This window comes from Polypterus senegalus, chromosome 3 (assembly GCF_016835505.1).
Source record: "Polypterus senegalus isolate Bchr_013 chromosome 3, ASM1683550v1, whole genome shotgun sequence".
Taxonomy (NCBI): Eukaryota; Metazoa; Chordata; class Cladistia; order Polypteriformes; family Polypteridae; genus Polypterus; species Polypterus senegalus.
The window spans coordinates 130,537,645-130,550,507 of record NC_053156.1 but is presented as its reverse complement, the minus strand read 5'-3'; the positions used below and the strand labels follow the sequence as shown (position 1 = coordinate 130,550,507).

Below are 12,863 nucleotides of genomic sequence, written 5' to 3'. Positions count from 1 at the left end.
TGGTAAGGACGAAACGGCAACAGTACTTCAAAAAAGACGTTAAGACAAATGAAACGAGCAAACCTTTAGTGCGCAAATCTGGCAGCAATGCAAGAGTTTGGAATATCACTTAACAGAGAAGAAAAGAACGAGAGTGGCGCATGCACCTACCAATCGCAACACTCCAACAAAACCATGTGAACTTTCGACATGCTTTTAAAGTGGTTGCATATCCGGACGCGAGTGTCCGCAAAGCTAGCTCTCCGCCAATAGTCATTCAAAGAGTCCAGCGTAACGGCCAATCATAACACGGAAAAGGACAGGCTTCGGCAAGTAAACAGTCGCTGTCGGGAGTATTCGTGCAGGTCGCTTGTCTTTCCGAATGTAGGTCACCGGAAAAAGCCAATGGGTGAACGCGCTTAGATTAGGGCGGGGCTTCGGACGATTTACCATAGTGTGGTGAAAATGCTGCAATTTGTCAGGAGCCACTAGCGAAGAAGCTCCTTCCACACAGGACTGCTGTTTTAAAAGGCTGCTGGGGATTGTGTTTGTATGACGAGGACAGATAAAGTGATGTGAAACGCGCGGTTCCTTTAAGTGGCGCGTGCACGGCCGAGTCTATTCGTACCGGACACAGACGCGCGCGGCTATTTTCTCTCATTAGAATCTGTCTGCCCCCCTTCCTCTTGTGTCAAATGCATTACTGAATCCCACCCCCCGCACCGCCCAAGGTGAAAGGATTAGCGTGCATTTATGATGTGAGAGCTCAGTCAGAGCGACTACAAGAGAGAGAATTGGGGAGGGGGTGGGGGGTGATGCGTTTGTAGTGTTGCCGCTTTACAATGGCTGAACTCTTGTTCCTCGTGTGCTGAGCTGGATTGCGTGTCCACACAGATGTGCTGGCAGGCTTGAGAGAGACAAAACAAGAAAAAGGGAGAGAGGAAGCAAGCAAGCCGATCCATGCTCTGTTGTCTTGCACAGACGAAGTCTTCCCATCGAGGTTATCTAGGGGCCCGGATTACAGGAGGGCGCACTCGGGCAGAATGGCTTCGTTAATCAGCTGGGGCAGTCGTAGCCATTCTGCCTGCTTGATCGTTTGAACCCGGACCTTACCCTTCCCCCCAGCCGGCCCCCACTGACTACTTACATAATCCCGAGTTTCTTCACCTCTCTACATTAGAGGGAGGTCAATCGGGAAGGGAGAACTTGACGCCTTCTGGATGTAGTGCAAAAATTGTCCACCTTGTTGTTTTGATTTTTTGGGGGGTGGGGGAGCCACAATGTTTGCCGTGCGGATCGTCACCGCGGATTACTACCTAGCCAACCCTCTTAAGGATCTGGATGTGTGCTACTCGGAGTTCCGTGGCAGCGACGTTAAGAAGGTCCCAGTGGTCCGGATTTTCGGGGCGACACCCGCAGGTAGGTTCTGGACTCCAGTATTTCTGTACTGTTGTTATTATACATCTACCAAATGTCCGCCATTTATTTATTATTTTTCATGGAGGTATAATCTTCCTGGATTTTTTTAAATTTCACAAAGAAAAATAGAGTGAATGGGTGTGAAAACGTATAGTGTGTGTGTATACATGTAGCGGGTGATCGATTATGCCGAGTTTGAAACCTGATCCCCTAAAGGTGTCTGATTACTCCGGCTGGAGATTCGTTTGCCAGTGTCGCAGGCCGTCCACGGCAAGATCAGATCTTTGACTAGATGAGTGTCACACGTGGCGGCTGAACGGGTGGCAGGACAGGATGTAAACATTGGTCTAAATCTTGACGCACAGTGTCTTCTTGGAGTTACTGGGATTCTCTCATGGTGAGACAGTGCGTTGTCACTTATTTACAGTATTGAAGTGTGATACTCACCTGGGAGGTCTAAAATCCATTGCGTTTATAGATTTACACCAGTACGCTTATGTATTTATTAGCACATTTTTTAACACTAGGGAATCCTGCCCGCGTGGCCTAGTGACTGTAAACCACAGGGGTGCGAGGTCAGTCCCCAACGAAGTCTGCATGTCTGTATAAATCATCTGAAAGTGTCGGAAAAAGCTGGGACAATTGTACTTCTCGCCACCAAGTCGTGTGATTCGCTTCCCAAATAGATAAATATGCATTAAAATCCTTCATTCCTGTATATCACATTTCATAATAAATATTACCTCAAACTACATTACTAGTAAATCCTTTTTTCTGAATTACATTATTATTCCACACAAAAAATTGAAAGCAAACTAATTTTTTATAATGCAAGTGCACCTTTTTATAGTACCTTTAATAATGATTTAAAATTAAAATTTAAAAAAGGCGAGACCATAAAAATTACAAATCAGGCCAATATATTACGCTAAATTGGATATCTTGGTTCAACTGTGTTGTTCAGGTGTTTTTTTTTTTAAACTGCAAGGGTAACTTTACTTTGCTACAAGCTGTTTTTCTTTCCTAATTTTCACAGTAGTTCTTGTGAGGAAATATGCTTAATGGAATTTCTCATGACTGAACTTCTCATTAGTATACAAGTCCCCATTTTCCTGAAGGAATTATGTTTGTCGGAGTTTTTTCAGTGTCTTTTGTTAATTGCAGGACCTAATGCAGATCACATCACCACCTGTGTTGAGGATTAAAGAAGTTGTAATTGAAAATGTTATTTGGTCCATGCATGCCTACAATGGTGGTAGTTCTAGTCTTCTGTAACGTATCACAAACTTTAAGTTTTCACGTATAGTTTTACTAGCACATTAGAGTTTGGGAGTAATGTTTCTAGATTCTAATTTTGTAAGAATCAAACTTGTCAAAATTGAAATTCAAATATACAGTAGTTATACATGTGCATTTGAGGTTAAGCAGGAGTTGTTTTTACTGCATTTTTCGCTGTACCCTGGAGTTCCAAGTGCTTTACATATACACCACCTTTTTCACATACTAAAAAAAAGTCTGAGTATGTACTCTGATATGATGCATGCTACCTATATACAGTAGATTAGAAAAGTATTTAGATCCTTTCACTTTTTTACATCTTCCTGTGTTGCAGCCTTGCGCTAAATTCATTTAAGTTAATTTTTTCCACTCCATCAAGCAACACTCAATATGCCAGAAAGTGAAAACAGAATTTTAGAAATATTTTAAAATCTACTGAAAATAAACTGAAACATCACATTGAGACAGGTGTTCAAACCCTTTACTTGGTACCTAGTTGAAGCACCTTCAGCAGTGATTACAGGCTTCAAACACCTGGATATGGGCATTTTCTGCTATTCTTCTCTGCAGTTCCTCACAAGCTGTGTCAGGTTGCATGGAGATTTCAATTCTCTCCAGTGATTTTCAGTTAAGTTCAAATCCAGACTCTGGCTGGGCCACTTAAAGACATTCTCAGCATTGTCTCCAAGCTACTCCTTTGCTGTCTTTGTCCTGAGCACTACAGAGCAGATTTTATTTAAGTGTATCTCTTTACTTTGCTCTTTTCAGCTTTCCTTCAACCTTGTTTTTTTTTTCACCAGTCCCTGGTGCTGAAAAGCAACCTGACAGCATGATACTGCCACCAGCATGCTTCACTGTTGGAATGGTGTTGCGCAGATGATGAGTGGTGCTTGTTTTCCCTTGGACATGTTGCCATTCTTGGTTTCATCAAACCAGCAAATATTGTTTCTCAAAATCATAGAATCCTTCAGGTGCCTTTCCGCAAACACCAAGTGGGCCTCCATGTGTCTTTTACTGAGATGAAGCTCCTGTCTAGTCACCCTTTCATAATAAAGCCCTGATTGGTGGAGTGTTGCAGTGATGGTTGTCCTTCTGCAAGTTTCTCCCATGTGACCAAGTGTTCTCTGTAGGAAACCTTCAATGTTGCAGACTTTTTTGTAGCATTCCCCAGATCCTTACCATGACACAGTCATATCTATAAGCTGTGTGGGCAGTTCCTTCAATGTCATGGCTTGGTGTTGCTCTCATAAACAATAATAACTGTAGGACCTTATATAGAAGGGTGATGCCTTTCCTAATCATGTCAAATTAATTTAATTAACCACAAATGTACTCCAAACAATGTGTAGAAATATCTTAATGATCATAAACATAATGGGATGTGCATAAACCAAATATAATAACAAACGGTCAGAATACTTGTGTCTAGGGCTGCAACTAATAATTATTTTGGTAGTCAATTTATTTTTCTATTATTTCATGCCTGACTATTTTGATGCCTGTGTCCTGTGGTTGCACATCCTGTTTTGGGCTCCAGTGCAGGTCTAACGTCTGTCCACCTGTGAATGTCACCCTGATGTCTCTGCATTAACATGATTAAAATTAATAATAATTAAAATAACCAGTGAAACATATGAATTTGAAAATAATCAGATGTTTTATATTAGTGTGACCATCACAATAAAAAAGAAAAATTAAACAATACAATCTAAAGTGCACATAGTCTTTAAACAAAAAGAGTGCATTTAACTTAACCAAAAATGGCCACTGGTGTGTCTTAAAGTCCAAAAGTTTATATAAAGCTTCAATTCAAATAAAATAAAACAATAGTGTACAGTTTATAAAAGATTCAGTTCATATATTCCTGATTGCAGTGCAGGAACATGAGCATTTCGACATGCTCTGGTGTGAGGCTGGCTCTCTTCTTTGAGACAATGTTCCCAGCTGCTGAGAAGAGACGCTCGGAGGGAGTAGAGGTAGCAGGAATACACAAGAATGATTTTCCAGACAGAGACAAATGTTTTAATCATCACACTCTGAAGGAAAAGTGTTGTAGTTTATCACATCATGTACTATATTATGCCAAAATAAAAAAAACGGACTAAAATATATGTAACAAGCTAATTACTGATATACTCCAAAACACAAGTTGCCGAACGTTAGCTAGAGATGGTTTACTATTCATACAAACTCAAATATGATACGAAAAAAGAAGAAAAAACTAGGACGGCTCAGCTACTCTTATTCACTTGTTTACTATAGCACCAAACACGTTAGCAAACATAACTGAAATTATATTCACTTAACCCTTAAACTGCCGGAACCGGCTATAGTTGGTTTCCATTGCAATTTGGAAGCATGCCAAAGCCAAGTATATGCGGCGATATACATTCGGCAACGTGCATTCATTGAACTCCGCAACCAGCTAAAGTTGTTTCTCAGTGCAATTTGTCAGCACGCCGGAGCCGAGTATATTCGGAGATGTATATTCATTGAACACTGCAACCAGCTGTAGTTGTGTCTCAGTGCAATATGCCACCATGCTGGAGCTAACCAGTCAGTGCCGTACATTAGTTGAACAGCCAGCTCACGACCACTGCCAGCCCCGGCAGAACTGCAGCACCACTGTCTCTGGGATTCAGCCGCTGCACTAGACGAGCCTGCAATCATCAGCATCTACCTCTGTGTGTTTGTGTGCAGCCAATTCAAGCGTAGTTGGCTTGTGATTTACTGAATTTCATCAATGGCTTCAGTTGCACCTTGAACATATAATAAATAATAGATTGTTGCAGTAGTTTTTTTTTTTATAGTGTTTACAGTTCATTTGCAGTGTGTAAAATGATCAGTGTTGCAGTAATTGTGATGCTCCTTGCATGAAAAAAAAATGTGTCCCATTACAATTTCACATTTTGTTTGTGAATTGTGATGTTTACTTAAAAAGTGCAGCTAAAAAGTATTTGGCGTCCATGGGTGCATTAATCCCAAAGTATGTGTCGGTTTAAGGGTTAACTAACATTGTCGAAACCTTGATATACACATTACAGTACAAACATCAACATTAACATGTGACACTAACTTTACTTGCTAAAACTTACCTCTAAAGAGATGGCGGCATCACAGCTGCAGGATGCTTGCGTTTCAGATGCTCATGCATCGCGGTGGTGCTGCCGTGAAAAGAAAGCTCCACTTTGCATAATCTGCATTCAACTTGTTTTTTCTTTTTCAGTGAAGTTTTCCCAAATTTTAGAAAGCTTCTGTCTCAATTTTTTTCTATCTCCTTCCCCCTCCTCTATCCGACTCACCATTGCAACCACGTTTATTTTCTTCTACATTCTTCCTCTCCTCAGACGTTCTTCGTTGTTAGGACTGTGTGCAGTCTTGGCAAACAATAACAAATGATACTGCCTCCAGACATTCATATAGTGCATTGCAGTTACAAAAAAAAAAACAAACTAATGTGGTTCTTTGTGACTGGAGCCTCTATTAAAGGTTCTGTTCAAGATGTGCCAACTGTTTTTTTGTAGTCAACATCGACGATTATGTCGCCTAATCGTTGCTGCTCTACTTGTGTCAGTGTTCTATTTTAGTCTTTTATTTTTAATAAATTTGTGAAAAATCTTTTTCTACATTGTCATTCTAGGGTATCAAGAGTTGCTTCATGTGGGAGAAAATGAATTTCAATGATTTTAGCAGAAGGCTATAGCATAGCAAAATGTGAGAAAAGTGGAGGGTTCTGAATGCTTTCTGAGTTAACTGTATTTTATAGGGTTTATTTATGCAGTCCATCAGAAAGTAATTTATATGAAAGAAAGTTTTGCACATTTTGTTTGTCTTCTAATCAAAAAGGGATTTGCTTAGTCCGTGGTGAAACATGGATTTCTTTGTCTTTGTGCTAAAAACTTCTATACAGTTCTGACTCTCACCCCGAGGACATGATATGCAGAGTAGAATTTATGTTTCATGATGGTGGTTTATTAAAGTCCTTCATATATAAAGCTGTAGAAAGATTCCTTCTGATCTTTATCATGAATGCTCAACCTTTTATGATTGGAGTTATGTAAAGTAATACACATCACCCCTAAGTATTTTATATGCACACATGTGTTGCATAAAATTATAGTAGAGATGTTTATACTATATGAGATCAAAGCTGAGCCATTGTCACACTACTGTATTTACTGTAAAATATAATAGCCTTCATAGTGTAGTTTCTTTTTTTTTTTTTATTAATTTTATTGCAATCCATACAAAGCAATCAAGTTTTTACAAAAAGAAAAATTGAGTTAAGAACAGATCGATCCCCACCCCTGAGAGAGAGAGCAAGCCAAATGGCGTAAAATTTAAGGCTTGTAAACATACCTAAATTTAATAAATTCTCTGTGCTTCATGACCTTATTTTAAAATGTTCCTGATTAGATCCTGCCATGTTTGGAAAAAAGTCTGTATGGATCCTCTAACTGAGTATTTGATTTTTCCAATTTCAAATAATATAACACATCGGTTTCCCACTGACTTAAAGAGGAGAGTTTGGGTTCTTCCAGTTTATCAGAATGAGTCTGCGTGCCAAGAGTGTAGTGAATGCAATCACAATTTGTTTGTCTTTCTCCACTTTAAGCCCTCTGGAAGAACCCCAAACACAGCTGTTAATGGGTTAGGAGGGATTGTGAGTCCAAGGCTGTCTGAAGGTAATTAAAAATTTTGTCCAGAATAATGTTAATTTGGAGCAGGCCCAGAACATGTGACCCAGTGAGGCTGGGACTTGGTTGCAACGTTCGCAGGTTGGATCATGCCCTGGAAACATTTTGGAGAGTTTTAGTCGAGACAGATGTGCTCGATATATAATTTTGAGTTGTATAATTGTATGCTTTGCGCATATGGAACTCGAGTGAATTCTCTGCATTGCTACTTTCCACTCCTTTTCTGATATATTAATTGAGAGATCTTTTTCCCAGTGTCCTCTTGGATCTTTGAAAGGGAGGGATTGTAAAATGATTTTATATATTTTAGAGATGGAGTCTAAGTCCTTAAGATTGAGCAATATTTTTTTCCAGCATGGATGAGGGTGCAAGATGAGGAAAATCTGGAAGGTTCTGTTTAACAAAGTTCCTGATTTGAAGATAGTGAAAGAAATGTGTAGCTGGAATGTTAAATTTGGAATGTAATTGTTCATAGGATGCAAAGATGTTGTCTATATAAAGATCTCTAAGCAAGTTAATTCCAAATTTTTCCAGATATTAAAACTGCATATGTTTGTGAAGGTTGAAAGAGGTGGTTCTCTTGCAGAGGTGCCACAGATAGAAGCTTCTCCGTCTTAAAATGCTTTCTACATTGGTTCCAGATTCTAAGTGAGTGGAGCACAATTGGGTTATTTGTATATTGCCGATAACGTGTGTTTATTGGAGCACAGAGCAAGGAATACAAAGAAGTACTGCAGGATTTTAATTTTATTGCGTCCATGCCTGTGTATGTTCTTCTATTTGTGTCCAGGTTCTTATCGCCTGTATATTTGCTGCCCAGTAATAAAACTGGAAGTTAGGTAGAGCCATGCCGCCTTCTGCCTTTTGTCTTTATCAGGGTCGCTCTTTTATGTGTGGATGTTTTGATTTCCAAATAAATGAGGTTATTGTTGAATCTAATTGCCTAAAAAATGATTTATTAATGTATATTGGAATGTTTTGAAATAAAAAAGGAGCTTAGGAAGAATATTCATCTTAACAGTGTTAATTCTTCCAGCTAGTGTGAGATGAAGGGTTGACCATCTATGCAAGTCTTGTTTAATTTTTTCCATGCAGACGGTGAAATTTTGTTGATATAGAGTTTTATGTTTACTTGTGATGTTTACCCCTAGGTATTTAAACTGTTCTGCAATGATAAAAGGTAGGATATCTAATCTAATATTATATGCTTGAGAATTCACTGGAAAGAGTACACTTTTATTCAGATTAATTCTGAGACCAGAGATCTTTTGAAATTCTGTGATTGCTTTTAAGACTGCAGGCACAGAATTTTCTGGGTCCGATATATACAATACCATATCATCTGCATATAATGAGATTTTCTGTTCCAGTCCTTCTCTGCTAATCCCCTTTATCTGATCAGTATTTCGACAATGTATTGCCAGTGGTTCAATGGCAATCGCAAACAGCAGCGGTGATAAAGGGCATCCTTGTCTTGTGCCACGTTCTAGTTTAAAGTAGTCTGAGCAAATGTTATTGATGCAAACTGAAGCTTCTGGGTTAGTGTACAGTAATTTAATCCATGCACAAATGTTCGGGCCAAGCCCAAACTTCTCCAATGTAGTAAAAGGTATTTCCATTCAATCATGTGAATGCTTTTCTGCATCCAATGATAATAATATTTCTGGGGTTTTTGATTTAGTTGGTGAGTATATTACATTAAACAGGCGTCGAAGATTTGAAGATAAGTGTCGGCCCCTAATAAATCCAATTTGGTCTTTGGTCATCCTTCTTGCTATGATTTTAGAGAGTATTTTAACGTCATTATTCAAAAGTGAGATTGCTCTGTATGATGCACATTGTAATAAGTCCTTATTTTGTTTTGGAAAAACAGTGATTAGTGCTTGGCGATAGGTTTGAGGAAGAGATTGGTTATCTCTGGCTTCTGTAAATGTTGCTAATAGGAGGAGAGCTAGCTGAGCAGAGAATTTCTTGTAAAATTCTGCAGGGTAGCCATCAGGGCCTGCTGCTTTCCTGCCTTGGAGTGACTTTATAGCATCTAGTAATTCTGATAACGCCAGAGGTTTATCAAGTTCATCCGCACTAAAAGCGTTTATTTGTGGTATCTGTAATGTATCCAGAAATGCATTAGATTGTGTGTTGTCTTCTTTAAACTCAGTAGTATATTGGGATTTATAGTAGTCTCTGAAAGTGTGCATTATATTTCTTCATAGTGTAGTTTCACGTTAAGATACCAAACATGTCTGCCAAGCTGCAATGAGACATGTGGCTTTTTATAATAAATGGCCAATCTTTGTTTTTGTATTTAATGATTTTTGTAGTGAACATCCTTGCATTATACTACCCCCCCTTTTTCCTGATAGCCAGTAGCATGCTACCTGTCGGAGCTGGTAACCAGGCAAAAGGTTAATAGCTGTGGTGATTTCCACTACAGTCTCTGGATGTTTTTCTTTTTTCCATTCTAATGGTGTACATAAAATACACAACATCAGGCAGACTAGCTTCTCTTCTGTTTGTGAGGTCCAAAAACCCCATGTTCCTTATTCCTCATAGCTATATTCTGCTGTTATGACGCAGAGCCCATCCCTACAACTAAAGATAAAGTCAGGCTTGTTTCATTTAATTGAAGTTAGTTGTAGACTAGTTGGTCACAGTCGTTGGGTTGTGACATAAGACAATCTGCTTCACTGGAGTGTGCCAACAACTGCCTCTAACTCGCTAGGATTATGTAAATGAAGGTTATGACTAAAGATCACTGGAAAAGTTCGATAATGTAACACAGCCATTATTTTGTATGTAAAAACAGGTAAGTTAATGTTTATCACACATAATATCTTTACGCTGATTCCAGAGTTAAATTAAAAAAAAACTCCTCATAGTGTAAAATAAAAAATCAGGGATAATGAACTAGATTAACATAATGTCTCAGCAAAAATGCAGTAAAAGAGTTGTACTTCAGTTGTAAAAGAAAACACTTTTTTTCCATCCCCAATACTGTAAAGGCAGTTGCAAATGGTCTCCACAAGTAGTGGTTAATAAAAATCATTTATTGTTGTACAGTATTTTTACAGGTGTTCTCTCAGAATTCATTAGTTATTCAAATATTAAGCATTAACTATAAATATAAGATTTTCATCTTTATAAAGTGTCATGAATTTCAGTGATGATAAGCTTCTACCTTGTGTTTTTTTTAAATAAACTAGGGGGCTCACCCACCCCCGGGTTTGTTTTACCAGATATACAATTTAAAGGGATTGTTATTTTCATGGGATTTTTTACATATACATTATTTTCACTTTTACTTTAAAACTTTTGTAAAAGCAATACTTGTCCTTTATTTCTGGACGTGGTTAAATCTCTTTCTTGGAGGATGTATAATGCTGCTCGCGTTGTGAAGGGGGACGGCTGAACGCACTTTAAGGAGATGCCGTCATGTTGTCTTGCTACTTTTTCTGATTGTTGTGCTGCACGTCAATCATTTAAAAGCCTGTACAGCAGCTGTCCTTTTCCCACTCGGCGTGTCTGCTGCTCGCGTTGTGAAAGGGGGAATGCACGCTAAGGAGAAGCAGTTGGATCATCTGCTGGCTTCCTGCTGCTGCTCCTGGTGAGCTGCATGTTGTTGTTCTCGCTTGTCGTTGTTTTAAAAGTTGTGAGCACATGAAGTGTGTCTGCCAAAAGCATTCCAACAACTGCAAAGTTAGATGTCCGTGAACTTGTTTTAAATGTTGTCTCACTGCCTTGTCTTGTGGGACATCAAATTGTCTTCCGAAAAGATCAAGTTTCATCTCCCTTGTCTCCCTCCCAAGATTTTTTTTTATAATAGAGAGAGAAATGACATGGATTATTTTACATATTACCATTCATTAGGTACACAAACTTAGAATATGGTGCAAAACGGGCATTACAGACAATGACGATAGCTGTACTAGAATAAAGTACAGTACAAAACCTATGAGAATAAGAATGCCAAAAGAGGAAATTAGTTAATGTGAGTGCATGATGGTAATCGGGAAAGAAACTTTTTTGCAGGATTAAGGAAGGCTATGTCCGTTTTGAATGATACTGTGTAAGCATGTTACATGATGGCTTTAGTAATTTCTTAATATGGTGGTTGGTATGCTTAAATGCACAGATAAATATTATGAATGGTTGCTTTAGGATGAAATACAATGAAAGGAACTCAAAGGCATGTCCCCAGGTTGTGAAAAATATCCTGGTTTTATGCACAACCCGGTTTCAAGGCTAAATTAGTTTGAATGACTTCACCAGACAAGTTAAACCAGCACAGGGATTACGCTGTTTTAAGCACCCCAATGACTTTGCTTGTATTGTCTATTCATTATAGTATTCTGTTAATTATGTGATTTTTTTTTTTATGTTGAAAAGGTGAGACGTAGGAGCCAATGTTCAGTAAAATCTCCACATAGTAGACATTCCCCTTTTCTAAATTAGACAAAGGGGTAATCAAAAAGACTAGAATTTAACCTTTTAAGAGCAACATCAGTGCCACAATCTCTAAGAACACTATTACATTTTTAGAATGTTTAAAAACATTTCTGTGTCTCTCAGATAAACCTTTTGTCTTGCGTGTGCTACTGCTCTTCCATAGATAATTTGAAATCTTAATCATTGGTAAAGGGTGGGAGCATTATGATGAAGCATAAGGGCCATGGGAACAGTTTTTCTCATAGTTCTCTTAGTGTCTGCCTGCAAATGTCAAAGCAAATCTGTGTAATATTAACAAGTGTTTTTTCGGCTTTTTGAGGCATCTCATCAATATGGCCTGCATCGACCCATCATAAAACAAAACATGCACATGAATTTGCTGGGACTGGTCTTGATTTTAACTTTTTTGGCAATGGAGAATCATTATCATCATTTTAATTGCAGTTTGAATTCTGAATTATATCCAAGTTTCATCCTTAGTTATTAAAAACTTACAAATGTTCTCCCAGTCAGAATTCATGAGCGCGTAGTTATTCTTGGAATACCAGATGTCGTGGTGCTTCATTTTAGGGAGTCAACACTCTGGATAAATGTGTATTTTAACAACAAAAACAGCTATGGTGCAATTAATGATTAAAAGCAATTCAAACATATAAACGCATTACTATTTTTATTTAAGCAGTGTTTAAATGGCAATATCAATTAATTGAATCAATATGTGAGAGACTATTTTAGACAAATGGTGAAAACTACTTTAAGCTTAGTTTCAGATAAGTACATTACAGAAGAATTTAAACAATATGACAGCTTGTTATTGCGAGAAACATCTTATTTTCTTTAATGCCATATACATATATAATACGTTACCCTGCCTGTCTGTCTAGGATTTTAAATAACCTGTAGCTTGCAAACCGTTTGAACTATTGACCTGAAATTTGGTACACATATACTACGTGACATCTACTATCCACTTTCAGGGTGATGATGGACCTCCAAAGTTATTCCTCTTTTTATTTTTGTTTTATTTTATTGTAGATTCAACTC

At 38.2% G+C, this 12,863-nt stretch overlaps 1 protein-coding gene across 1 annotated transcript in view; it reads left to right on the top strand.

Annotated features, from left to right (window-relative positions):
• The first annotated feature begins 457 nt into the window (after positions 1 to 457).
• The window catches only part of rev3l (REV3 like, DNA directed polymerase zeta catalytic subunit), a 361,606-nt gene continuing 349,200 nt past the window's right edge, over positions 458 to 12,863 (top strand). The window contains exon 1 of the mRNA XM_039747940.1: positions 458 to 1,398. Coding sequence (XP_039603874.1) covers positions 1,260 to 1,398 — 139 coding nt within the window. The 5' untranslated portion in view covers positions 458 to 1,259. The remainder of the gene's footprint in view (positions 1,399 to 12,863) is intronic.